The sequence below is a fragment of the Pseudomyrmex gracilis genome, unplaced genomic scaffold (assembly GCF_002006095.1).
Source record: "Pseudomyrmex gracilis isolate BER0280 unplaced genomic scaffold, ASM200609v1 scaffold_31, whole genome shotgun sequence".
In the NCBI taxonomy this organism is placed as follows: Eukaryota; Metazoa; Arthropoda; class Insecta; order Hymenoptera; family Formicidae; genus Pseudomyrmex; species Pseudomyrmex gracilis.
In genome coordinates, this window is record NW_018020615.1 from 15,569 (window position 1) to 40,567 (window position 24,999).

At 34.9% G+C, this 24,999-nt stretch overlaps 3 protein-coding genes across 8 annotated transcripts; 2 read left to right on the forward strand and 1 right to left on the reverse strand.

The window, feature by feature from the left end:
- The first annotated feature begins 145 nt into the window (after positions 1 to 145).
- LOC109852553 (tudor and KH domain-containing protein-like) lies at positions 146 to 6,786 on the forward strand. Of its 4 annotated transcripts, none has more exons than XR_002250010.1 (10): positions 146 to 568; positions 1,208 to 1,330; positions 1,467 to 1,875; positions 1,951 to 2,091; positions 2,178 to 2,335; positions 2,547 to 2,764; positions 2,888 to 3,047; positions 3,590 to 3,802; positions 5,821 to 6,073; positions 6,252 to 6,786. XR_002250010.1 is itself a non-coding variant. In XM_020423804.1 (8 exons), the coding sequence occupies exons 2-8, from the start codon at positions 1,232 to 1,234 to the stop codon at positions 3,722 to 3,724; spliced, it is 1,320 nt and encodes a 439-aa protein (XP_020279393.1). In that variant the 5' UTR covers positions 147 to 436; positions 1,208 to 1,231; the 3' UTR covers positions 3,725 to 4,223. The 4 variants fall into 4 exon arrangements, 1 of the variants encoding a protein (XP_020279393.1); XR_002250009.1 differs by having other exon boundaries at positions 147 to 436; XR_002250011.1 differs by lacking the exon at positions 146 to 568 and adding an exon at positions 577 to 696.
- LOC109852552 lies at positions 6,718 to 15,057 on the reverse strand. Of its 2 annotated transcripts, none has more exons than XM_020423802.1 (11): positions 14,077 to 15,057; positions 12,250 to 12,546; positions 11,897 to 12,132; positions 11,455 to 11,786; positions 10,650 to 11,265; positions 10,198 to 10,549; positions 9,637 to 10,045; positions 9,307 to 9,572; positions 8,993 to 9,177; positions 8,752 to 8,897; positions 6,718 to 8,429 (listed from the first exon to the last, which is right to left on the reverse strand). In XM_020423802.1, exons 2-10 carry the CDS (start codon positions 12,349 to 12,351, stop codon positions 8,834 to 8,836), a joined length of 2,562 nt encoding a protein of 853 aa, XP_020279391.1. In that variant the 5' UTR covers positions 12,352 to 12,546; positions 14,077 to 15,057; the 3' UTR covers positions 6,718 to 8,429; positions 8,752 to 8,833. The 2 variants fall into 2 exon arrangements, with proteins under 2 accessions (XP_020279391.1, XP_020279390.1); XM_020423801.1 differs by having other exon boundaries at positions 11,455 to 11,789.
- A 1,933-nt stretch (positions 15,058 to 16,990) lies between these two features.
- On the forward strand, positions 16,991 to 21,771 carry LOC109852595 (endoplasmic reticulum resident protein 44). Of its 2 annotated transcripts, XM_020423875.1 has the most exons (7): positions 16,991 to 17,198; positions 17,774 to 17,855; positions 17,964 to 18,119; positions 18,282 to 18,582; positions 18,737 to 18,784; positions 19,266 to 19,561; positions 20,294 to 21,771. In XM_020423875.1, the coding sequence occupies exons 1-7, from the start codon at positions 17,142 to 17,144 to the stop codon at positions 20,638 to 20,640; spliced, it is 1,287 nt and encodes a 428-aa protein (XP_020279464.1). In that variant the 5' UTR covers positions 16,991 to 17,141; the 3' UTR covers positions 20,641 to 21,771. The 2 variants fall into 2 exon arrangements, with proteins under 2 accessions (XP_020279464.1, XP_020279465.1); XM_020423876.1 differs by lacking the exon at positions 18,737 to 18,784 and having other exon boundaries at positions 16,994 to 17,198.
- Positions 21,772 to 24,999: the final 3,228 nt, after the last annotated feature.

Consider the following 24,999-nt stretch of genomic DNA (forward strand, 5'->3'; position numbering starts at 1 on the left):
TTAAAAATAAATTTTAGTGTGATTATAAAAGAAAAATGGAAGAATAATATGAATAATTTATTTTTTATCGATTGCATATGGAAATTTTATTACATATGTATAGAATGATGCTATAAAAGCGGTTTTTTTTTTTTTTTTATTATGACGAATTTGACGCAAAAATAATGAAATTTAAATACACACATAGATATGTCTATTGATATGAACAAGTTTATAAAAGTTTAGCGCCCACGTTCCAATATGTAGGTATGTGTCACGTGATCGCATGTAGATCGCAACGATTGGTCGATTCTTCGCTACACACTTGGGTCATTCGGACAAAAAAGAGTCGACGATGTGATTTGTTTAATCTTCGAAAACCTGAGTTTGTTTATGTTAGACGTCGGCTAAATACTTGTTAACACTCGAGTGGAGTTTAATCCGGTTTGGTTGTGGCGTAAGTTTATATATATATTGAGTCCGAAGCGGCTTTTGGTTTTCTAAGAAGGGAGACTTTACGTAAATATTGTGCATAAACGTGTAATCACGTGTAAAGCAGCGTGATGTAATCACCACTTTTGTAACACATGTACGTTTTACATACGTTTACGATCGTTCTTTCGTCATAAAATGTGTTAAGTTCTTTTGCGTGGCTTTACGAGGTTATGTAAATGTCAAAATTTACACTGAAAATACAAAGTGTATAATATTATTAGAGTATGTATTGAACTTGAGTTTATTTTTTTTTTTTTTTTTTCCTATTTAACGTATTTTTATAATATACATTATTGATGTCTGATACGTGTGTACATTATCTGGACAATACTAATAGAACAAATTCTAGCAAGTTGTAAAAAAAAGAAGAGAAAGCAGACGGTTAAAAAAATTTTAAGTGCAGTATACTTTTCTTTGTTTTTTTTTTTTAATGATTTTCTAAGAAAAAAGGTTGAAGTATATCTTCTATTGTAAAATTCTGCAATCTTCTAATACTGATAAAAAATAAGTACATTATTTTAGTTTTATACATGTATACATATATGTTACAATTAGAGTTGAATATAATTTATTAGTAAAAGTTACTCATAAAATTTTACAGGTTCTATTTATTATAGAAAACACTTAAGTATTAAATGATTAAAGATCTATTGTATTGTAATAATTACAATTATTGTAATGATTAAAGATCTGTATTGTAATAATTACATGGAACACTTTTGTTATTATCTAGTGTGATCTTTGTAACAAGAAGAAAATGAAGTTGAATGGAAAATTGTTGCCAATTTTATTTGGTATATCTTTGACAACTTTTGGTCTATCCATAGCAGTTTTGCTGTATCCTTTATTAAGAAAGGTAAAATTAGTGCTTTTTTAAATATACAAGTTATTTAATTTTGTTTCTAAGTTAATGTCTCTCTTTATAAAAATTATAATAGGAAATTTATTTATGGTATCTAAATACAATACACACAAGTTTATTATTATTGCAGAATAAAAATAATAATGAAGAAAAGAAGTGTTGGTCAAAGAAATCTGAAAAAAGCAAAAAACCTATAAGATGTGGAGTAATAGTGCCTAAGCAGTGTGTGTCTGCTATAATTGGTAGAAGTGGTTCTGTGATTAAGGAAATACAAACAAAAACTAATACATATATTAAAATAGAGAAAAACAAAGATTTGGAGTCTCAACATGTTACTATCACCGTACAAGGTGATGAAATGGAATATATTATGTTGGCAAAATGTTTAATTAATGAGAAAGTAGAGAATCATAAAAAAATCAAGACTTGTAAGATGATATTTCTATCAAATAGTCAGCATGCTCAAATATCACGTGAAGCAGAATACTTACAAAGAGTTTCAGGTGCAAAACTTAGTTTTATAAGCAATTTACGTAAAGGTATGATTTTATTTTATAATTTGTGTCTTGTTTTCCTAACAAATTCCCTGTATTATAATCTACTCCATATGTTAGGTGATATAAAAGAACAGAAGCTATTAATAAAGGGTACTACTGAAGAAATAGAAAAAGCTACATCTGAGATAGAGAAAATATATCTAAAAAAAGAGGATAGTAACAAAACTAATTACGACAATCTCGACACTTCAATGTCAAGTATGCAAATAAATAAATTACTATAGATTTATATTGTTTTATTAGTTTGACTTGCCATTATTACAACTAAAGTTTAATTTTAACAGATTCTTCTCTTGAAGTGTACGTATCTGCGATTGAGTCACCAGATCAGTTTTGGATTCAAGTGGTAGGACCTAAACTCAACGAGTTTGAGAAATTAGAGAGTGAAATGACAAAATATTATGATAATAAAAACATTCGCGAATCTCATTTGTTATCTAAGGTAAATTAAAAAAGTCCTAGAAATTATTTAGAATAATAACCTAACATAGTTCTTAAATGTATATCCTATAAAAAATTATTACAAGCACAATTGCACATAATCATACAATCTAACATTGCTTTAAGTTAAATGTCACGTTATTTTGCTACTTTAGCGAGATATCTAAAAGATCGTAAGAGAAATTAATAATTACTTCTTGATTTTTTTTTAGATAGAAGTAAACAAACTTGTAGCAGCCAAATATGAGGACAAATGGTATCGTGCAGAAATAATAGATGTTAACTTGCCTCTGTGCACAGTTTATCTTTTGGATTATGGAAAAATTGTGAAGAACTTTTCTATTGATAACATATTGGAACTCTGCACGGACATGTTGAGCCTGCGAGTTCAAGCAATAGAGTGTAAACTGGGATACGTATATCCGTTGGAGTAAGTTGATTATAAACTTATAAATTAACTTGACAAAATCAATTGATTCATGGATAATCATAGTCATTATAATCTGCTCGTCATTTTTTTTTTTTTTTTTTTTTTTTTTTTTTTTTTTTCCAGAAAACTTGAATGGTCTTCGGATACCATAGAAGCGTTTTCTGCTTTGGTTCAACCAGGGGAAAAGAAAGTTCTCACCGCTAAACGTTTAGACTACATAAAACGGCCGAACACATTTTATCGTAAAAACAAATGGGTTCTTGAGCTCGCTCTTTATACCGAAGTAAGAAAAATGAATAAGTTTTTCTTCATAAAAAGAGTTTCTATTATCTGATATTTATCTCAGATAATGGATAATTTATTATTATCTGATATTTCGCGGTGTGTTGTATTAACATTCGAAGATGTTTTTCGGATTTGAACCGCGTTAGTGTCATTTTTGTATCGACGTTTTTAGTTTTTATTATCGATATTTTATATTAAAAAACTTTTATTTAACTTTTTTTTATTCATTGAAATTATTTAAAATTAGCCACAAAATCATATAGTTTAAACAGTAATAAACTGAAATTATCAAAGCTATATTTATATCCTTATTTTGTGTACAGTCTAAGCATCTTGTTACTTGGCATAACATTTCGGAATAACTCATAAACTGCTTGTAGTGTTTGAGTTTTCGCGTCACAAATAATTACGTGGCATCCGAGCGTTGTGGGAAAAATCTTGCCAAACTTTACCGCAAACAAAATACACAAGCAACCATTGAATGTAAAGTAGAACAAATAAATATACACAGGAAAACTTACATATATTATGTTTTTGCAGAATTTTACTGACGTAGCTCAGGTTCTGGTTGGTCTGCAACTTGCTAAGACAGTTTTACCATGTAACGATTTCTTTTCAAAATCATTAATTGAAGAATGCAAGGAACAAGAAAATGAATCAAAGAATGACGTTTAGCTTTATCAGAAACTTTAAAAATTCGTACTTGGACTTCTAACAAGTTTGTTTCTAAATCCGAGTGATTTAGCGGAACAGGTAGATATGATTTAAATCAGCATGTACATACACATACACACTTATAATTTCTGTATGATATTAATCCTTAATCTGCACTGTGGGATGGAATCTACTCCAGGCATTTTTGCACGAAGATATAGCTACGTAAATCGTTTTTTTGGGGAAATTTTTTTCACTAACTTAAAATTGAAAAATCATTAAAAAAACTATGACGTCTTTTTATAGATGTTTCAAATAGTGTATATAAATTTTTTCAAGTTATAATAATTTCAGTGAATTTGATGATCATTTTTGTGGCTGGGGTAGACCATATCCCATGTGCAGGCTATGTGATTCCTATGAAGTGTGCAGATTAAGGGTTAAGTTATTATAAATTTTTATTTTTTTTGTGTATGTGTATTTTTAGCTGCATACACAACTTTTTTTGTTGTCAATTTATATATTTATAGGCAATATTTTATATTGATTCAGTTATAAGCAATGTTGTTTTTGTTTAAAAAAATTTAAGCTTAAAGAAATAATATAGAGACCGAATTCTAATTTGTCTTGACCATAAAACGCAACTGAAGATCTGAAATTGTTTTTTTTCTTTATTATAACTTTAATAACTAAAAATAGAAAAAAGCCTTATTTCGAGTAAATACAGATTTTTATTTTAACAGGTTATTAGTTCCTTTAAAGGAATTAATAATTAAAATTATTAATTAATTATAAAATTGAATTTGTGAAATGCATCAGATATATTTACTTGCAGTAACAGTTATACAAATTACGTGTAATAGCTTTTTTTTCCAGCAAGAATTGCAATTTGTTTCGCGAATTAATTTTGTTATATATATGTGTATATATGTATATATATATATGTATTATATATATATCTGCATTATATACATATATATATATATGTATGTATATATGTGTATATATATACATATATATATTAATGATTATATAATAATTTATATCAGTTAATATAAAGAACTTTATGTGCTCATAATAAGTTTTTTTCATTTTAAGGCTTTAATATATTGAATGTTTGTGATTATTGCAGAGTTTGATTTATTTTATACAATTACAGATAAGTTTTTAAGTTATTAAAGTCATCTGTATATAGATAATCTTTGTCATAACTGTTAGAAAGATAATATAACAATATTTGTTCAATACATAAAATACATTTTACTATATTTTTGTAGAGATTTTTGCTAATCTTTTATCATTTGTAATTTTCTTTTTGTAGTGTACTTTATTGTATATATTAAAATTATAAAGCATTAAAGTTCATATGTATTATAATGATTTATATGGTTTTTTTATTATTGTACTTTTAGCTCTGGTGATTTTGTTTTTTTTTTCTTTTTTTTTCACTGTTAACTTTTATTATATATTTTGGCTGTTCTTTGTGTTATTTCTGGCAATAACTAAAAATCTGTGACCATGTTATAAAGACGCACAATATTGTGAGAAGAATATATAGGCATAATTTAAATAATAGAAAGTGTAAGGAGATTCTAAGAAAAATAAGTGAAACAAATTTGGTCTCGGAAAAAACTCAAGGTGTATCGGAGTATTCGTTTCTACCAATGATACGATTTTACAACGCGAGTATACTCGTAAGACTGCCAGCGAGAAATGACCGGTTAAGTCGGGCATACAGGTGTTTACGGTAGCTCTAAAATAAATTTGTATTTTATACTAATCCTTTCGGCGCGACACGCTTTAAACACAAAAAAACTTTTTTGTAATCGCTATGTGCAACGTCCGCAATTGACGGATCATGATTTTCATGCCGAACGTATATGAAACGCCGTTCGCGCTTAGAGAGCCATTTTCTGACGGCGAATATATTTGTTGTTTTGCACCGAAAGGATTAAATTGACCGATGCAACCTGCGTGATTCGACGACAAGCAAATCAGACAAACCGCAAAGAAAAACACAGCGGAGAAAGAAAGAATAGTCGAAAGTTTGATTGAAAGAAGATCGAAAGTGTCGAGGCGTGACTCAAGGAAGAAGGATATAACGATTTTTTTTCTAGAACTTTGCCGCACGCTTCAGCGACTCGCGATCATGCCATCTCAGCGACAATTGACTTGTCGAGATAAAGCATGGTGCAAGAAGTAACCAGAAGTAATTGTCGGTTCCTTCTAGTAAGACTAGAAAGCTGTGGTGAAGCAAAACGTATAAAACTGCGGTAACGGAGTTCCTCTCTTTAGTTTGGCGAACCGAACTGCCACGTTTGCTTTCATCAATTTCAATTTTCATCACAAGAGAGAACAATGAATCATCTGGTAAATAACAACTTTAGCAAAATAATATTCATATTAGAATTTTCTAATTTTCGATTTACATACGTGTATATATACATATATATATTATCTTTGTACGTAAAAAAAAATCTAAAAGAGAAATTAGTTTTTTTTTATTAAATGTGATAAAACAATAAAAGCATTTTTTTTTATCTTTTAGAGTATCGCATTGACATTGCTGTGCGTCATATACGGTGTGCTAGGAGGCAGACGTTACATTGCGATCTCCGTTGACGGTATCGACGGCATCGACGTCATCGAGGTGAATCCAATTGTATCTTCTCTCTCAAGGGTGGCACGACAAACAGAAGCGTATCTTCCGGCTGTCGTTCAGCCCAGTGTCGTTCAGGACGAGTCCGAGGGACAACGTTCTGAGCGAGCGACAACGCGCGTTCTGGACTACGTTGACTTCGGAGGACACACCGGATCTAATGGGGCCTTCAGCTGGTATGCCGATTACCCGGCGCATCGTTTGTAAAACCTTCGACTTTACCGCATGGAAGAACAAAATTAAACAGGAAGAGGGGCTGTTTTCCGCCTAAACGCAGAAAGGATGTTTTAATAATCGAACAATTCTCTTATAAGATACACGCAAAGGTTTTTCCGAGACGATAATGTGCCTTACATTGTAATTCAGAGTTTTATTTTCTGGTATTTTGTTACGATACAATAAATAGTGTGAGAGGGATTGACAACATCTTGTCTCGACTTTTTGTTAATATCCACAGCTAGGTATTTCTCCACGGATCTAAAAATACAGCGGAACACGTCGGTCGATCCTCATTGCTGCTCAGACAAAACCATCAGACATCGAATCCATCGATAAGAGACGATATTATATGTAGGTACAGCCTCAAAGATATGATTACATTCATTTCTTTATACAGTTAAGTGTAGTGCCCACACTTTATACATATATATATTTTATATATATATATATTTATATACATATATATATATATATATATATGTATAGGCATGTCTTTTGTTTTTAAATTTACAGATAGATATACGTTAAATACATATACGTACACGTATACTAAAACATTTGCTCATCGAAAGCTCGTAAGCAAAACGCGCGGAGATTATTACGTCGAAACAAATTCTTGATCTTGTATTTATCACTATAGCACATATTTATATCATTCGGATCATTTTTTTTCTTTCTTATTCTCTTCAATTTCAGTCAAAAAAAAGAAAAAAAAAATACGCACATCGAAAACGAGTTCTGTATCATAATCTCGTCACATATCTTGTGTGCTAATTAATCTGCACGTTAATCACCGTCAATATTAACATTTATCTGTTGATTGAGTATTTGCGATCAGAAAAATTATTTTCTTTTGTTTGTTAGAGAAATCAGGGGTGACGTAAAACTTTGTTCGATGTGAGTATTGACAATAATTTATTTATCGTAATAGACAAAATAACAGGTATACGTTTCTTCTCTTTAAACAAAACAAAAAAATACACACAAACTTTGCAACAACAGCCTGACGTTGTGACATCGCGGTGAACAAACGTTCGATCGCGAAATTACGCGCATAAATTACAAATCACAATGCGCACGTCATGCTGTAAAACAAAATATCAGCGTTTGCTGCACACGTAGCCTCTGAATTATTGACAGAAACTATCGATAATTTGCACTATTGTTTCTAAAACTGAATTACTGGCTGACTCCTACATCTAAATATTTAAAATCTTCAGTTATATAAAATTTGTGATTTTGATTCCCTCACCTTTCTCTCAAATTACACATTTTTTAAGCATGGAACAAAATGTGATCTCTTATATTTAGAGCGTCAGTAACACAATAATATATTTAAGTTTTATGAAGTTTTTTGACAAGTTTTTATCTTTTTGGCATATGGCATCACGTTGAACATTATGAGAGTTTGCGGTGTGTGTGTTTGTGTGTGTGTGTGTTTGTGCGCGCGCGCGCACGTGTGTGTATATGTATGCATATGTACATCATGTATATATAATCACATTAATGTAGTAACAGAAGTTTGTGATATTTCATGGTTTTTCACGTCTCTCTTAAAACTTGTTCTGAAACTTTTAAACGATTACAACATGTTCTATCAATATCTCAATGTATGTAATATTTAAAATTTGACGAAAACTTGTACAATTTTTATCTCTAAGCATGTGTTTTGCTTTTTTTTTCTTGTAATCGCTGTAGATTAGAAAGATTTACCATGAAACCTCACCAACTTGTTCTATATCCATATAAGAAATTTTCTTAAAAAATTAAAATCATCAGTAAAGGACACCGATATAGCAGAATTTTTATTACACTACTATCTGTGCGGCTGTGTGGTGATAATCCATCCTGCGAACATACATTAAACAGAGTGGATAGTATACGTGTTGCGTGTATGTATATATATATATGTATAGAATTTATTGAGTGAAGTTAAGTCGCGCCAGAGTGTGTGTGGGCGTTGTTTGTGTTCTCGTTTTTTACACACTTTGTTTTTTCTTTTTTTTAAATTTCGATAATTATAACACTTAGTTGGACACTTACACTTCTTCTATTCGGGAAACGAGAAAATTACTTGCCAAAGATTAGAAACAAATTATTCCACTCATTCGAATCTATTCAGAGAGATTGGCGGATCTTCAAAATTGATAAATTCTTAAATACGACTTACATGTGTCGTCGCCAAATTTTCCTTACATGGTATCTTGAGAGAGTAGAATGCGAGGAGTGACCACGAGGGTCGGGGCCTCGGGTCAAGTAGTGCACCAAGCAAGCACCACTTTTTTGAACGGTACAAAAATTGCTCGATCCGACTCGCTGTTAAAAACGAGAAATATTATTTCCCGATTAAAACTGAAAATCTTAAGACTCGGAAACATTCGATATTCGTGAAAGTAGTCTTGGAAACTCACCAATCGAAGTATCTTCTGCCGTGGAAAGTACCGTCGGACGAACCATTAGCGTATGGCAATTCTACACCTACATGCACATCTTCTCGACCCGGAACGGGACCTACGTATCTCACGCGACCTTGAAGGACCCTACCTTCCGGCGATATGACCTTTACGAGGTGATCCAGCTTGAGATCTCTTGGTATCTGAAGGGTGTACGCACGAAAATTTATAAGTTTTAAAATAATTGAAGGGCAAAGAGCCTTTGGATTCAAATGTAAGAGTTAATTATAGCGAATAAAACGAGAACGCGCGCGCGCGCGCGCAACGCTTACCTTTGGCAAATATGGCCTAGCATCCTGGGGAGGGTGCCAATCGCGAATCAGATCGGGCTCAGAATGCCGTCGTATTCTTCTTCGTCTTGCTGTGTGTTTACACCAATAGTCCGTGTTGGCGCTCGATATCGTCAGCATGGAGTCTATACTACGCCGCAGATAATCCTCGGCTTCGTCGATCAACGATTCGGTGGAGTCTCCGCTGTTTTCACCGCCGATCGAATCCGAGCGCAAGTTGGGCAGGCTACCCCGCGTCATTAGACAGTCTGGAAATTACGAACTCTCGGTTGATTTCCGAACTTATATATTATTTTGTTTACGCCATCGTACCTTGGAAGGTAACCTTGGATCGCGTTCTCTTTGGTGCGCTTTTCGAAGTTTTAGCGGAGGTCGACGGAGGATGCACATGCGTCGGAGAGGACGGCATCGACCACGTCGGGCGTGGTGTGGAAGTCGCGACTGGAGCTCGCCATGTGCATGTGTCGAAGGACGCCGCCGTTGCTCTCCAGGAGTGTCTCCGTGGAGGACCGCCAACCACTTCGAGACCGGGCGACGGTATCGACGTCAGAGAACCGCGATATCGTGAGGGATAGAGATCGGTCGACAGTCGACAGTCGCAGGGACTCGGCAGACCCGTTGCAGGATTGCAACGAGGCCAATATCCCGCGGAAGAACCCAGAGATTCACGTCTATGAACTTCCGGTGTACGAAGGCCACAGCCACGCAAACTGAAACATGTCTAAAAAAAAAAAAAAAATTATAGAACTTTAGAACAATTAATGTTTAAAAAAGAAGGATTTATCTATCGTATTAATTAGAGAAAAAGAATAGATACTTTTTTCTATTCCTTTTTTTCTCACGATTAATATAATCTTTATGTTTTAACTTCACCTGCGCGTGTGGATCATGGCACAGGTGATCTGCGCTTCTCGACAACTCTGGCACCATGCTGGTGAAACTAATGTCCGATAACATCACTCTTCTTGCTTCCCGGGTTTTGTCCGACAGTCTCAGTCGACCAGGCACCCCCGTTGGTAATGCAAACTTGCTGGGCAGCGTCGTAAAAGTATGCGCGACTTTGTGTGCCAGATAGCTTTCGGATCGCCATTGTGCCGGAAGCGCGGAAATATCCGTCTGGGCGCCGGATTCTCTTCGGGCGCCGCTGCAACGGTCCATTACTGGCCGCAAAGGAGTAGAACTTTTTCTCCGGCTACTAGCTAGAGCTTCCCGATGAATAATGGGTCTGAAATAATGAGACGATGAGAGTATATAATATGACAGAATATTGGAGAATCTCTCGGTCGCTTGAAGGCTATTTGTCGAAACTATATGAAATTACAAACCTGTAAGCCGTTGGCGGTGCAGCCAAAGTATTTCTTCTCGTGGCGTGTCGTAAGGACGATCCCACTGAGTTGTCAGCGTCTTCCACCACGCCGCATTTACTAATGTCCGTCTCAACCAGGACAGAGCATTGCGACCACATTTTGTTAAGCCTGGTGCTGGAACTCTCGTCGAATCTGTCGACGCTCTCTTCGCGATCAATGCTGGAACTCTGAGAGGAGACGGCCTCCTCGACGGAGCTGGTTTTCTCGCCGTTGCAAACCAACGACTCGCCTTCCGCCGACTTGGTATACTTGAGTAAGACAGGTTGTCCGCTACCCGCACCTGTCTGCTGCCAGGATTCCGTCTCCGTGATGGACACAAGATCTTCCTGCAGGCCGAGATCGCGACAGGTATCATCCGTTGTGAATATCAATTCGATATCGTCCAACTCTTCCGATTCGTTTTCCGAGTGTTCGTTCGGCCTCGTCGAGTCGGCCGGTTGACCCTGTCGAGGCGGTTGCGACTGATCCGCGTGATCACTGAACACGGAATTGTCGCCGTCGGAGATGGATTTTAGACTCAAGTCTTCGAGATCCTTCTCGGGGACATCCAAATGATCCACATTAATTACATCGCCTAAAAATGAAGTATATTTCTCTTAAAAAAAAAAAAAAAAAAGATTCCTTCTATCTCTACAAATATTTTATACATACACGCGCGAAATTACTTTGAGAGAAGTCAGAAAACTTCTTCGCAATCACAATTATATTCGTTATTTTTACTTATAAGTTGTTATTTTGTTATAGCATTATTTTTTTATTGTACCCGTAATTTCCACTCGAGACTCGCTTTCGTTGCCGGTCATGTTCGTTGTCGAGGTCGAGGATTTGTAATTCTCACTTTGAGAGATGCTCAACGTTGCGGACACTGTCTCGGTGCCTCTGGTTGTGACCTTGGTGATCGCGGTCGTAGAGGATTTCGATGAAAATTGCAACTTGTCAGATCGACCGGCGCGAGAAGGCAAATCGGGACTCTCGTTGCCGCTGCTGCTACTGCTGCTCTGTTCAGAGACAGGCTGATTAGATACATCCTGAGCTTTGGTAGCAGTTTTCTTTTTAGACACATCCATGATGGTATTCACAGAATCCGTCGATTCTCTGCTGCGGAGGAGAACTTGAGTGAGTCTGGTGTTAATTCGTCAATCGATCTTCGCACGCAGAAAGATCGATCTTTTTCTCCTCTAGCGACTAAATTAAATCGTGCTTACTCCATATGAGTTTCTACGAGCCGAACGTGTTTCGACTGAAACGGCGGACTGGTCGCTACATCGCTCGAGAACTCGTTGTTTCTGTTCAGGATTTTTCGTCTGAGAACGTGATTTTCAAGAGCCAGACGGCCGACCGCGTCGACGTAGTTCTCGCCGGAAAACTTTCCGACGCTCTCTTGCAATCGACGTAGTTCCTCGCGCGACGAGTCCAGGGCCGAACGCAACGACACAACCGTCTACATCACGGGAACGAAATTGTGCGCAGTTAGTTCGGGTGCGAGTGTAATGCGTTTTCCTATAGAAACGTTTAAAGATGTACGTAAAGCGCGGAAAGAAGATAAATGATTCATTACTTGATGAAGAGCTCTTATGACGTCTAGACCGGGTACTCCCGGCGACGGCAGGTTGCTTCTAAAGAGCCTCTGAAGAGACGGTTGGCCGGCTTCGGCTTCCATGCCTCCACTACCCCGCCTAAATTTTCCAAATAAGCTCTATCCTCGCCACGGATCATGCCGAAATCTCTATTACTCTTTGCTCTTTTCTCTGATGGCGTATTTCGCTTTTCAATTACGAAGCAGAGAGTAAAGTTCGACTCCCCCTCGAGATAAGATCTCCCTTACATCTTCCTTTTAACGTCTTCGCACACTTTTCTGTAAAGTAATATCGATATCCCAGATTGTTAGTGCAGACATTATCCTGGTTAAATTTAACATATTTTATAATGGTGTGGTAAAGGCAGTCAGAGCATAACAACGGTGTTGATGTGTAGATGTATAAAAGTGATTTATTAAATCAAGAGTGAAAAATAAACGTTTCGACCTTCTTTTTAGGTCTTTATCAATATATTCTACAATGAAACAAATAAATAAAAAATAAAAAATTGATGTTCGCAAAAATTATTAAGAGAAAATGTTACAAATACATACGCTAAATATAAGAAAACAACTTACAGATACGCTGATGTTATTATCTTCGCACAAAGATGTACATTTAACAATACAATGTTAACGAGATATTGTTAAATGTACATCTTTGTGCGAAGATAATAACATCAGCGTATCTGTAAGTTGTTTTCTTATATTTAGCGTATGTATTTGTAACATTTTCTCTTAATAATTTTTGCGAACATCAATTTTTTATTTTTTATTTATTTGTTTCATTGTAGAATATATTGATAAGGACCTAAAAAGAAGGTCGAAACGTTTATTTTTCACTCTTGATTTAATAAATCACTTTTATACATCTACACATCAACACCGTTGTTATGCTCTGACTGCCTTTACCACACCATTATAAATTATCCGGAGCTAATCATCGTTTTCATCACATTTTTTAACATATTTTATAATCGATGTTGTCTCTCGTATTTTTTAATAAATAGTTTTTTCACGAATTGTCATTTAATACGAGTAACATATAAAGTTCATTCCTTGAAGTCTCGCATATGAGTAAAAATAAAATTATGCCAAACCTTCAAAAAAAAAAAAATTAAATAAAAACAACGAAAACAATTGTTCGCAAAAGAAAAATTATTTCTCGACTCTAGCGTCGGAGAATTATAAATCAGAAAAATTCTAGTTTCTGATATAATTCTGATAAAAAACAAAGTTACTTTTAAAAGCGAACAATACAAATAATCGTTAATATTTTTTGATATATATTTTTAATCCCTCGTATACGCGGACATGGGTCTCCCAGACCCACTCATAAATTGCGCATCAATGTTTCTGGTGAAAATTAGTTTTTTTTAAACGCTCTTCGAAACTACCAGAGATTTTTTCGAGTTGTGTTTTTTCATCGACGCAGAATCAAACTTTCGATTAAAAAAAAAAAAAAAAAAAAACAAAATTGAAAAAATATTGATTTTTCGCGGAGATATTCAATTTTAAAGTCGCGTGGGACTCGCAAAACTCACTGTATAATTCGTAGATCATTTTTGATGTTTGTAAACGAAGGATTAGATTCATGTAAAAATATACGTAGGTACATGCACGTATAAAGAGTAAAGTGACGATAAAATATCATCGAGTGTCGACAGAAAAAAAAAAAAAAAAACTGCACTTTTCACTCGATTGTTCTCGCGGCATATCAAAGCCGCGGAAACTTTTGATGTTTTAAAAGAACTGTCTCCGCTGTTAAAGTAAAAAGCTATCATACATAATTCATTGAGAAAAACTCACCTTGCAACGAGAAAAATCGCAGTATTTCCAGTAAATTCACGCTTCGTGCCCGTTCTTGGATGTACATGTATAAACGATCAGTTATTAAAAAAAAAACAACAATATATTAATCAAGGATTTGTCGTTAAAAATTGATTGTTGAACATTTTTTGCGGAAATTCTCATTAAAAAAATTCAAATACTCGTAACAATACTGTGTCAACAAATGTTTTTTTTTTTTTTTTCAAGGAAAACACATCGGTGAGAAAAAAAAACGCTCAAGTCTCGTTGCGGAAAAATTTTCCGTTCGGCAATTATCGACAGATGTAATCGTTACACCAGGAAAAATCCGAGTAATGAGGTCGACGCGTCGTGAAAAAATCGCTAAAGATCGAAGATTCGCCAGCGCAGACCACTTCTGATTTCCCGTGTCGCAACTCGGCGAAAAATCATCGGTATACTCCCCGTCGTCGTTGACAGGTAGTAAACGAAAAGACGGCGAGGACGACGATGACGACGAGACGTCGAACGCGCGCGGTAATCGATTCGATCGTTTCAATCGGCGGGCGAGATTGTCACATCGTGTGTCACAGGAGGGATGACAGATGCCGAAGAGACGCGGAGAAAAACGGCGCGCTATCACGGATCGTGTTCGACGAGAGGATTCGAGAAGTGACCGAGCAGCAGGCCGAGGCCACACGAATACGGCATCGACGAGGACGTTCGATCGAGTACCGTCGCTCGCTTCGGCCGCGGTCGGCTCTCACAATATCGCACAAGGCATCGCGACATTGCGCGCGCCTGCCGTCGGACTCGCGCAGTCACCCGTAGTACGCGACAAAGGATCGTTCTCGTGAGCAGCAAGTTTCCGTCAGCATCCAAATGTCAATAACACGGACGAACTGTCACTCGCACCCTCATGCAGACGACAAGATGACGCGAGACGCCTTGCGCCAAGGCTGCCAACCTAGCGACGATTAACAATTTTGCGTACTAATTACAAACACAGCAAAAAAATGGAGAAACAGTGGGCGAATCTGGGCGCGTGCGCACAGACTGTGAACCGTGAGTCAGCTGACTACGGCAGATTTCAGTAGCGTATATACAGGGCGTTCCCGTAATTGCCGTCTCACCGCTCGTAGGCAGATAGAGGGGGTTATTCTAAGACGAAAAGTCCTATACCACTTTGGAAGATTCGCAATAATTAACGAGATATTAATTAATAAAGATCCGCTAATCAGCGTGCGTCCAGCGTAAGGACAGCCCAGTTTGTCGCGCCGTAGCGACGGAATGGGAGGAGTTAATAGAATATAACATGTGCATACATAGACAGCATATAGGCTGCGTTCGGGCAGCACGCTATCCGCGCTATTGCATTCCGTCGCGGATCTTTATTAATTAATATTTCGTTAATTATTGCAAATCTTCCAAAGTGGTATAGGACTTTTCGTCTTAGAATAACCCCCTCTACCTGCCTATAAGCGGTGAGATGGCTATTACGAGACACTCTGTATACAGACTCGTCGCGATGATGTCATTGGAGAGATCTGTCAAGAAAAAAGAACTGCGCGAAAGATAGCGACGAGAAGATATTCCATCCAGTAAATAATACATTTGTTTTGGTCGATGTAATTTTATATTAAAAATAAATGAATTTTGCGCTATAGCATATATTTCATTGTGATATATATATATATATCTTCACATTGACATGTAACAAGACTGTGTGGGCCAGCATTCACAGTCAGATCTTATATTTAAGATCGTCCCAAGTTTATCTTTAGATCAGATGTGTCCAACCTTTTGGCTTTTCCGAGCCGCGTACACAATACGCAGTCCGCAGTCCGCAGTCCGCAGTCCGAGCATCGCGTAATCGAGTCATAAAAAATATTGTTAAAATCACATAATAATGTTAAAAGTTTATGATTTTATGGGGCCGAAACTATTAGCGGGCTGCTGGACACCCATGCTTTGAATAGATGGTATACGAGTTTTATTGGCTGCAAAAAATATCTGAAAAAATAAAAAGACGATCTTAAATATTAAGATTCGATTATACGAATACTGGCCTTGGAACGTGTTATTTTATTTTCAATGTTTCTTTTTTTTTTAACGTCCAATTGCACAAATCTTATGAACTCGTCTGATTTCGATAAATTATTGACATAGATTGATTCGAAACTGATTAAAAAGCGAAGAAACCGTGGAAGCGCGAGACAAAATGATCACATACGCGCGTACGGTGGATTTAAAAAGTATTGGCACACGCACATTTTTTTAAAATATCTTTGTAACAAACTGATATATTAATTACAAAATATGTCTATTAATGTTATATGTTATACACGGAAGCGGTGTATTTTTCAAGAACTCTTAATAATATTAATTAATTGTAATTGAAGCAAGTGAAAAAAACAAAAATTTTATACTCAAAAAAGTATTTAGCACACTTTTGCGTTTTACATAGGAAGTACACAATTCTCTCGAAACGTGTTTTTTTTTTTTTTTTTTTNTTTTTTTTTTTTTTTTAATACGAAACAAGTTTTTAATCTTGCACTTTGTAAATTATCTCGCGACACATCGATATATATATATATATATATATATATATATATATATACATATATACGCGTTCGAGCGTTCATAATTTCTTCGATAAATGTTAAATTTCCAACTCCATCACAAGACACACAACCCCCATAAACCATTGCGCGCGTTATTATTAAATGAGCGAATGAGCCAATAGCTTTTCGGGGAGCTACTGTACGTCTCCCGTTATTACAAAAAAAGTTTTGCCGCAGAACTTCGATCTCATTGAACGTAGAACCATGTAATTAGAATTTCGAAAGCGTTTCGATAATCGATGTCTCGAAAGTCGTCGTCGGTTCTTCTCCGAGAGATATACACATTTGTTGTCATCCCATTACGCGTGCGCAAGATATTCGGCTCCCCCGTTGTCTCGCTCGAAACGCACTCAGTTATCCGAGATATGCCGCTATTCAGCAGCAGTGAACACACATCCGTTCACTGATGGTGATTCGAAATTCCGTTGCGTCGTCGAGTTAGTTGCCACGAGATATATCAAAATGTTGGCCCACTGTGATATTTTTCACTTCAAAGTACTTATATTCGCGTGTTTGCTGGTGAGTAACGCGAAAAACGATCGCCACGTCATTTCGTTTTCAAATTGTGCGTGACTCGAGAGATGTGTCAGTATTCGACAGTTCTCCCTCGTGTGACACGTGTCTATTTATTCCCGTGGATCCGTTCGTATAACTTTCACACGGCGCTTCGTCTCTAAATGTTCACCTGTCATTCATCCGAACGCCTTGCCGTTATCGACGCTTTTCTCAATGTTTTTTTTCTTATCATTTTTAAGCGGCATAACCTATGCGCGGCAGTGTGCTCTTAAAAAAGTCCACGTCTCTTGACGTAACTCTTGTAACGTAACTTGTGTCGAAAAGTGCCGCATCAAGGAAGCGCTTTGTGTGTTCACGTATATTCGTAACAACGAATCATAAATATTGTCCGAATAATTTGTTTGTTTATCTCATGGTATTTCTCTTACCCCGTATTGTTTACTTTCTATCATCATTTGTGTTCAATAATTTGAAAAACAATCGGAGTAAAAATTTTCAAATCAGAGTAAAGGTCACTCGTGACGACCATTGCGTGTGTAATTCCGGCTAATCTGTTGACATATCATGTATGTTTCTAGACACATTTTCCAAACAGTATAGCAGAAGGAGTTGAAGACGGCGCAGTGTCACTTACATATGATAATATTGACAAAATATTAGGTAAAACATTATTATAACAAATTTGTCAAACATGTCAATTCTATTGAATATTGTATGTTAAGTATTGTGTGTTACAATTTTTTTCCTTAAATTATGAATCTTTTGCAGCTGAAAATGAACTGGTATTTATCAACTTCTATGCACAATGGTGTCGTTTCAGCGCCATGTTAGGTCCAATATTTGATACGGCGGCGGATAAAGTTAGACAAGAATTTCCACAGTCAGGAAGAGTAGTAATGGGCAAAGTGGATTGTGACAAAGAATGTGAGTACATGTGTTTAAATTATGCTAGATAACGATATTGTTTATTTTTTTTTTTTTTTTTAGTATTAGTAAGAGAGATGTAATTGTCTTTTATATACATTTATTTGTTTATTCATACACGTATCAGTTTAGATGTTGTTATTAGAAATTTGATGTTTTCAGCATCTGTAGCATCTAGGTTTCACATAACCAAATATCCAACATTAAAAGTAATAAGAAATGGACAACCATCCAAGAGAGAATACAGAGGCCAAAGATCAGTAGAAGCGTTTCAAGAATTTGTTAGAAAACAGCTCGAAGATCCCATTAGAGAATTTTTTGATTTGAGAGAACTTAGTGAACTTGATGATAAGAAACGTATGATCATAGGATATTTTGATAGAAAAGATGTACCGCAATACGAATTGTTCAGAAAGGTGGCTACAAACTTGAAGGATGATTGCCAATTTCATGTTGGTTTTGGGTAAGATATTTCATATTTTCAACAGTTAATATACTGCAAATTGGTGTTTGTAATGCAAAAAATAGTTACCTTGAAAAACTAAACGCCAAAATTTCTTATTGCTATTAGAAGAGTAATATATATAACATCAATAATCATAATTTCGTTTGGCAAGCACGTGCTCCAATCAAAACTGCGAAATTGGACAACATTTTCATTTGTTGTAAGTAAATGGTACATACAAGCTTATGAGCTTTTGCTGTACTGAATATTTGCAAAATTTATTTTTATTGAAATTTATCATTTTTTTAATCATATTTACATGTTTTATCTTCTTCTTATCTGTGATGTTTTGTGTGTGTGATATTTTTAATGTAGAACAGAGCCTTCCAACTCGCGCACGGCGTGCGGTTTGCGCCATAAAATCTCTATGCAGTCACGTAATCAGTTGGAAGGCTCTAATGTAGAATGTTTATGTATAAATGTCTCGTACTAAATAAAAGTTATTTTCGTTTCTTAATCTACTTTGATGTCTCAACAATTTTTATTAAATTTATTGAACAAATTTTTTTCTGTAAATAGAAAAAATTCTCATTTTAAATAATTTAAGTTAACGATGTTTGTTTTTTATTCATTGTAAGACAAATAAATGTTTTATAAAAATGTTAATAAAAATAAAATAAAAATTAAGGTAATATGTATAGGAACGCAAGCCAAGCACTGCATCCTCCGGGAGAGCCTATCATTGTCTTCCGATCGGATAAAGCTTTATCGAATGACGAAGACGAAACTTATAAAGGAAGTTTGACCATTTATGATGAATTGAATGTGTGGGCGCAAGAAAAATGTGTGCCACTTGTCAGAGAAATAACATTTGAGAACGCCGAAGAATTAACCGAAGAAGGACTGCCGTTTCTCATACTATTCCATGCTCCTGATGATCTAGAAAGTGTCAAGCAGTACAAAGATATCGTAACTAGAACATTGATTAGTGAAAAACGTATGTTATGTCATTAATTTTCATTATTATTATATACATATATATACAGGGTGTCCCAGAATTGGTTTAACATCTCTCGTAGGCAGGTAGAAGGAATAAAACTGAGGTGAAAAGTCCTATACCATTTTGTTAGATTTGCAATAGTTACTGAGATTTTAATTAACAAAGATCCGCGAATAAGCATGCATCGGACTGTCTTACGCGCGCAAGACTGCCCGCCGCGCTTCGCGCACTAACGATGTTACCCATAGCGACATACGGGAGGAGCTAATATAACAGCATATACTATAACATATACATATTAAAATGTAATTGTGTGAAGCGCGCCGGGCTGTCCTACGCGCGTAAGACAGCCCAGTGCGCTTCGCGCGCTAACGGTGTTACCCATAGCGACATACGGGAGGAGCTAATATAACAGCATATACTATAACATATACATATTAAAATGTAATTGTGTGAAGCGCGCCGGGCTGTCCTACGCGCGTAAGACAGCCCGATGCACGCTTATTCGCGGATCTTTGTTAATTAAAATCTCGGTAACTATTGCGAATCTAGCAAAATGGTATAAGACTTTTCACCTCAGTTTTATTCCTTCTACCTGTCTACGAGAGATGTTAAACCAATTCTGGGACACCCTGTATATATTTGTGTATGATCTTTTTTTTATTTTATTAAATATTGTTTTATTTTATATATTGCAAAAATCTCAATTATACTGATATTATTTTTCAGAAAATGTTAATTTTTTAACTGCTGATGGCCAAAAATTCGCGCATCCGTTACATCATTTAGGAAAAGATGTGTCAGATTTACCCTTGATTGCCATAGACAGTTTTAGACACATGTATTTATTTAAGAATTTCAATGACATTTTCATAGAAGGCAAACTCAAGGCCTTTCTGCAGGATTTGTATTCTGGGAAGCTTCATCGTGAATTTCATTACGGTCCTGAAGTGTCTAATGATGATGTACCAGTTACTGGAAAAGAAGTAAAAACGCCTACAAAACCGCCAGAATCTCAGTTCAAAAAACTGGCACCAAGCAGGAATAGATACACAATAGTTAAGGATGAACTGTAAGATTAAATAAGATGATATCGGAGCGATCGATATATTCAGTGAGGTTTTCACAATTAATTTATATACGCAATTTAGTAAATTTGTAAAAATGTGGTTCATTTCGGGAAACTTGTTGTTTTTTTCTCCACAATTTATCTTCTTTCCGTATTTTTTAAAAGGATTTTATGTTTACATGTTATTTAGAAAAAAAATTTATTTCAAATTAAATACTTATACAAATTAATAATTATACATGATTTTCACATCCATAAAGTATATAGTAACAATGAGAATATAGCAATTCAATTTTATAAAAACTTATATTTTACATAAAATATTTTACAATTATTATATATAAAAACAAAATTATTTATTCTGATAAAATATTCTTGGTTTTCTTTTTATACGCGAATATCTCAGCAAACACTATATGTTGGCAACAAATTGCTGCCTTTTTAACGAGAATTATTTATTTTCGACAAATGTTTCTAAGGATGTGAATTGTCGAAAGCAGTTTTAGGTCCGTATTCATAGTGATTCACAACCTGAAAATCGGGTTGAACTAGAGCATTAAGGTTAGAAGCAATTATTCCATAATTGAAGACCGCAGGAGAAGAACTTGATAAGTTACGTTTCCGTAATTTTAGAGAAGAACGATTTCCGAAAGTTCAAAGCGTACGTCTTTTCTCTGTACACGTTTTGTGAAAATCCTTTATACCTCGGAATCTATCAAGAATTTTTCCCTTTTGCTTTGGATAATTGAAATACATACTCCATTTTAATTACAAAATAACACGAAAAACAGAAAAAAAAAATGGACTTATCAAGAGTTTATTCTTCTCTTGTAGTCTTCAATTGTGTATGAAATATAATTCAAAACCGATTCTCAAGTTAAATCCGAACTATGAATATATATCTTAAATGGACTATAAATGTTCATTTATTTTACCGGTGTCAATAATTACATAACAGATTTTGTATATTATAAAGCAGTTAAACAATATAGTTGCTGTTAATTTCTATATAACTCCAACGTAGGTGAGATAATTTTGTATATAAAAAAACCTTAAGTTACATTGTCCCTTTTCCATCTTCTCTTACACTTAAAACAAAAAAAAAAAAAAAACAAAAACAAAAAAAAACAATTTAGCACAATACATACCATTATTACCGTTCGCGATCATATTTGTTCAGTATCCAAGACGTAAATATGTTCGAGAACATACGATAGTATATAATGCGTGTATGTGTGCGTATTATTGACTGTATTGGGACAAGTGACTCTAACTCAAGTGATTGTTTCGGATGGTGTGCTCGTCTATTGTATGACCGAAATCACAAGAATTTGACTATGTCTCAGCGTGTGCCCTCGTAAGATAATATCGTGTTAGAAAACAATTATTTGTACGATCGATCATATTGTTTTGTCTGTTAATAAAGGATTTCTAAGTCATAAATTTTATTCTGTGAAATAAAATTATGATGCAACAATGGCAATAATTTTATAAGCGACACCAACAAAAAAAAAACCTTGGCCTTTACAGCCCTTCGATGTGCTTTAGGCGGAAAATTATTTCATCGTGAATGTGTGAAAAAAATAAAGTTTCAGACATTTTTCGTTTGCGCGGAGAAAAACTTGTTTTGAAAATATTGAAAAACTAAAACAAAAATTAAAATATCTATACTCTTTCTTTTTTTTCATTCATAAGCTCGAATGGCCTCTAATAACTTTCTGTGTCGTATGCGTTCAAATTAAATTTATTTCTCTTCAAAAAAAGCGACTGTAAAAAAAAATTCGCATCAAAGCGAATGCAAAAAAATTCTAAATGTTAAAAAAAACGAGAATCTTGCTTTCAGTAATTTATAAAATTACTTCGTTTTTACTCGCGTGTAATTAATTAAACCGCTATGTGAGAGAAAGAGACACAACTTCAAACAGTTGTGACTCAAAATTTATTATTAGAGGCCAGAGTTCATTAATTTTTTCAAGAGAAATGGTTTTTCTTATTTACATTTTGTTTCACATTCTCTTTATTTTTATATACCACTTTTTCTTATCTTTGGCCACACTGTTTCATGATTTGTGCGCTGTATTCGTACACTTCGCGATTCAAGTTCCAAAGATTATACAACTACAAACGAGTGTGTCCATTATAAAATGGCTGTATTTAGGGCAACTCGATACATATATATTTCGCCAGTACACAGTGTCCACCACTTTTCATGTCGTGTTGTAATATTATAGTACATAACGTTACATATAACATGGTCGCGTACGTTTAACATCACATAACACGCAACATGCACACACGAACACACACATGCACGAACACAGACATACTTTTAATCTTTTCTGAATTCCTGTTTCTCCTTATTCTGACTTTTTCCCGCTTTAGTACAAAACGCGAGTAGAGAGTGTCTTCACTTGATGCCACAATTGTGTGTAATTTAAATAACAAAACGAAACAATGACAAACGATAAGGAAAAAATAACATATTAGTATTTATTCATCGTTCACGCTAGATACGCTAGATACAACGGAATAAAATAGATCTCTTTGCGCGCTGTTCTCGCGCTTTAAGATTTAACTTTGTTTCTCCGAATTTTGATCTCGATTATATTTCGAAATGTCTCATTTTCTTTGTTCTTTTTTTTTTTTATTTTTAACTAGCGCCGAACTAAGTGCGCGCGTAATCGCACGTTTTACTCGTGATTTTTGTTGATACACGAAGTAAGTAGTTTCGCACGAGTTCGGCGCTGGTTTCACATTTCACATTCTATAATACTTTCTCGTTGATTATTCAATACTTCCCCGCGACAGCCAGTCTTTCGCTTAATTATTTTAGATTTTCTATAATTTTTATTAAATTTTTTTTATTTTTATTTTTATTTTTTTTGATTATTGAGCCAACTATTATTTAATATTGATGGTATATATATGTATATATACGATGTCGTATTATATTCAAAATTAATTTACTGTGTCACATATAATGCTTTTTTTTTTTTTTTTACGCTAACGAATTTGTTTCGCGCGCGCAAACTATTATATTATTAAAAAGTTAAGCGTGTGTGTGTGTGTGTGTGAGAACACAGCTATAGGATATTAATTTTTTTTTAAATACGCGAGATTAATCTTAACAATAATCTGAGACTGTAAATAATATGTATACGTCTATAATTTATAAACGCTTCGAATGTACTCACTGAAAAACTCGCAACAATACGCGCGATCTCTATACAAATTTTTTTTTTTTGTTTTTTTAGGGTCACCCCAAAGTGACAAAGTGAAAATTGTTTTTTTTTTTTTTTTTTGGGGAGGTCACACTCGCGATCCGTCAAAAACATCATCTCATATATATATATATATATATAATTACATATACATGTATATATATATATATATATATAATTTACGGAGTAACTTTAATAACCGCACAACAGCATTTATATTTATTGTATACAAAACAAATGAACAACAAACATATATTTTTATACGTCTTCTTTGCCAAGTATATTCTCTTACACGCATTAAGTCTATCGTCGTAAAAAGTCGCGTTTAGGCCCTGCTTGTCGCTTGAGAACACGTTTCGCCATAACGCAATGATAACTCTATTTAGATATTTACTCTAGAAAAATAACGTCATCGGACACATTCTCCGTGTTGCGGGAATTATTCATTACAAACATTCTTTTTTTTTTGTTTTTGTTTTTAAATATCATAGCCTTTTTTCTCAAGTAAAAATATACATATTTCGTTTCACAGCGCGATATAGCTCCCCGTTTTAAACGTATTCCTACTTATTGTTCCTTTGTTTTTTCTCATACGTTTTTTGATATGCGCGCGAGCGCGCCTCCTGACCCGCGCGATCTTTAAAGCGTCTCCTCGTCATCGCTTTTCATTTGCTTCTCCTTGCGCATTTTTTTCAAATATCCCTCGAGACATAATTATCTCTAATGAGAAAAGCCGCAATTAACGTATATGCAATTTTTAACCGCAACTACGAATGAGAGGGCACTCGTATAATTCTGTAATTAAAAAAAAAGTGATTTTCGCGTATATAATAGGCACAGTGCGCCTCGCGCAGTTCGTGCGCCACCACCGTGCCTCTTGATTCTAAAAAAAAAACATAATAATTTGTCGGATTAACTTCAATCTTTAATCTTTCTAATGTGTGTTGCATTTAAAAAATTATTTAATTACTGTATTGTAATTAAGTAAATTAAATATGCGATGTATAAAAAAACATACAGACATCTGTGACTTTTTCTCATCGAAGATGCCATGTCTCGATTGTGCGAGAAATCAGGATGTCCGTCGTTTTCTCGCTGATATCTTTCTCTCTCTCTCTCTCTCGCTCTCTTTGTAGCTATATAGA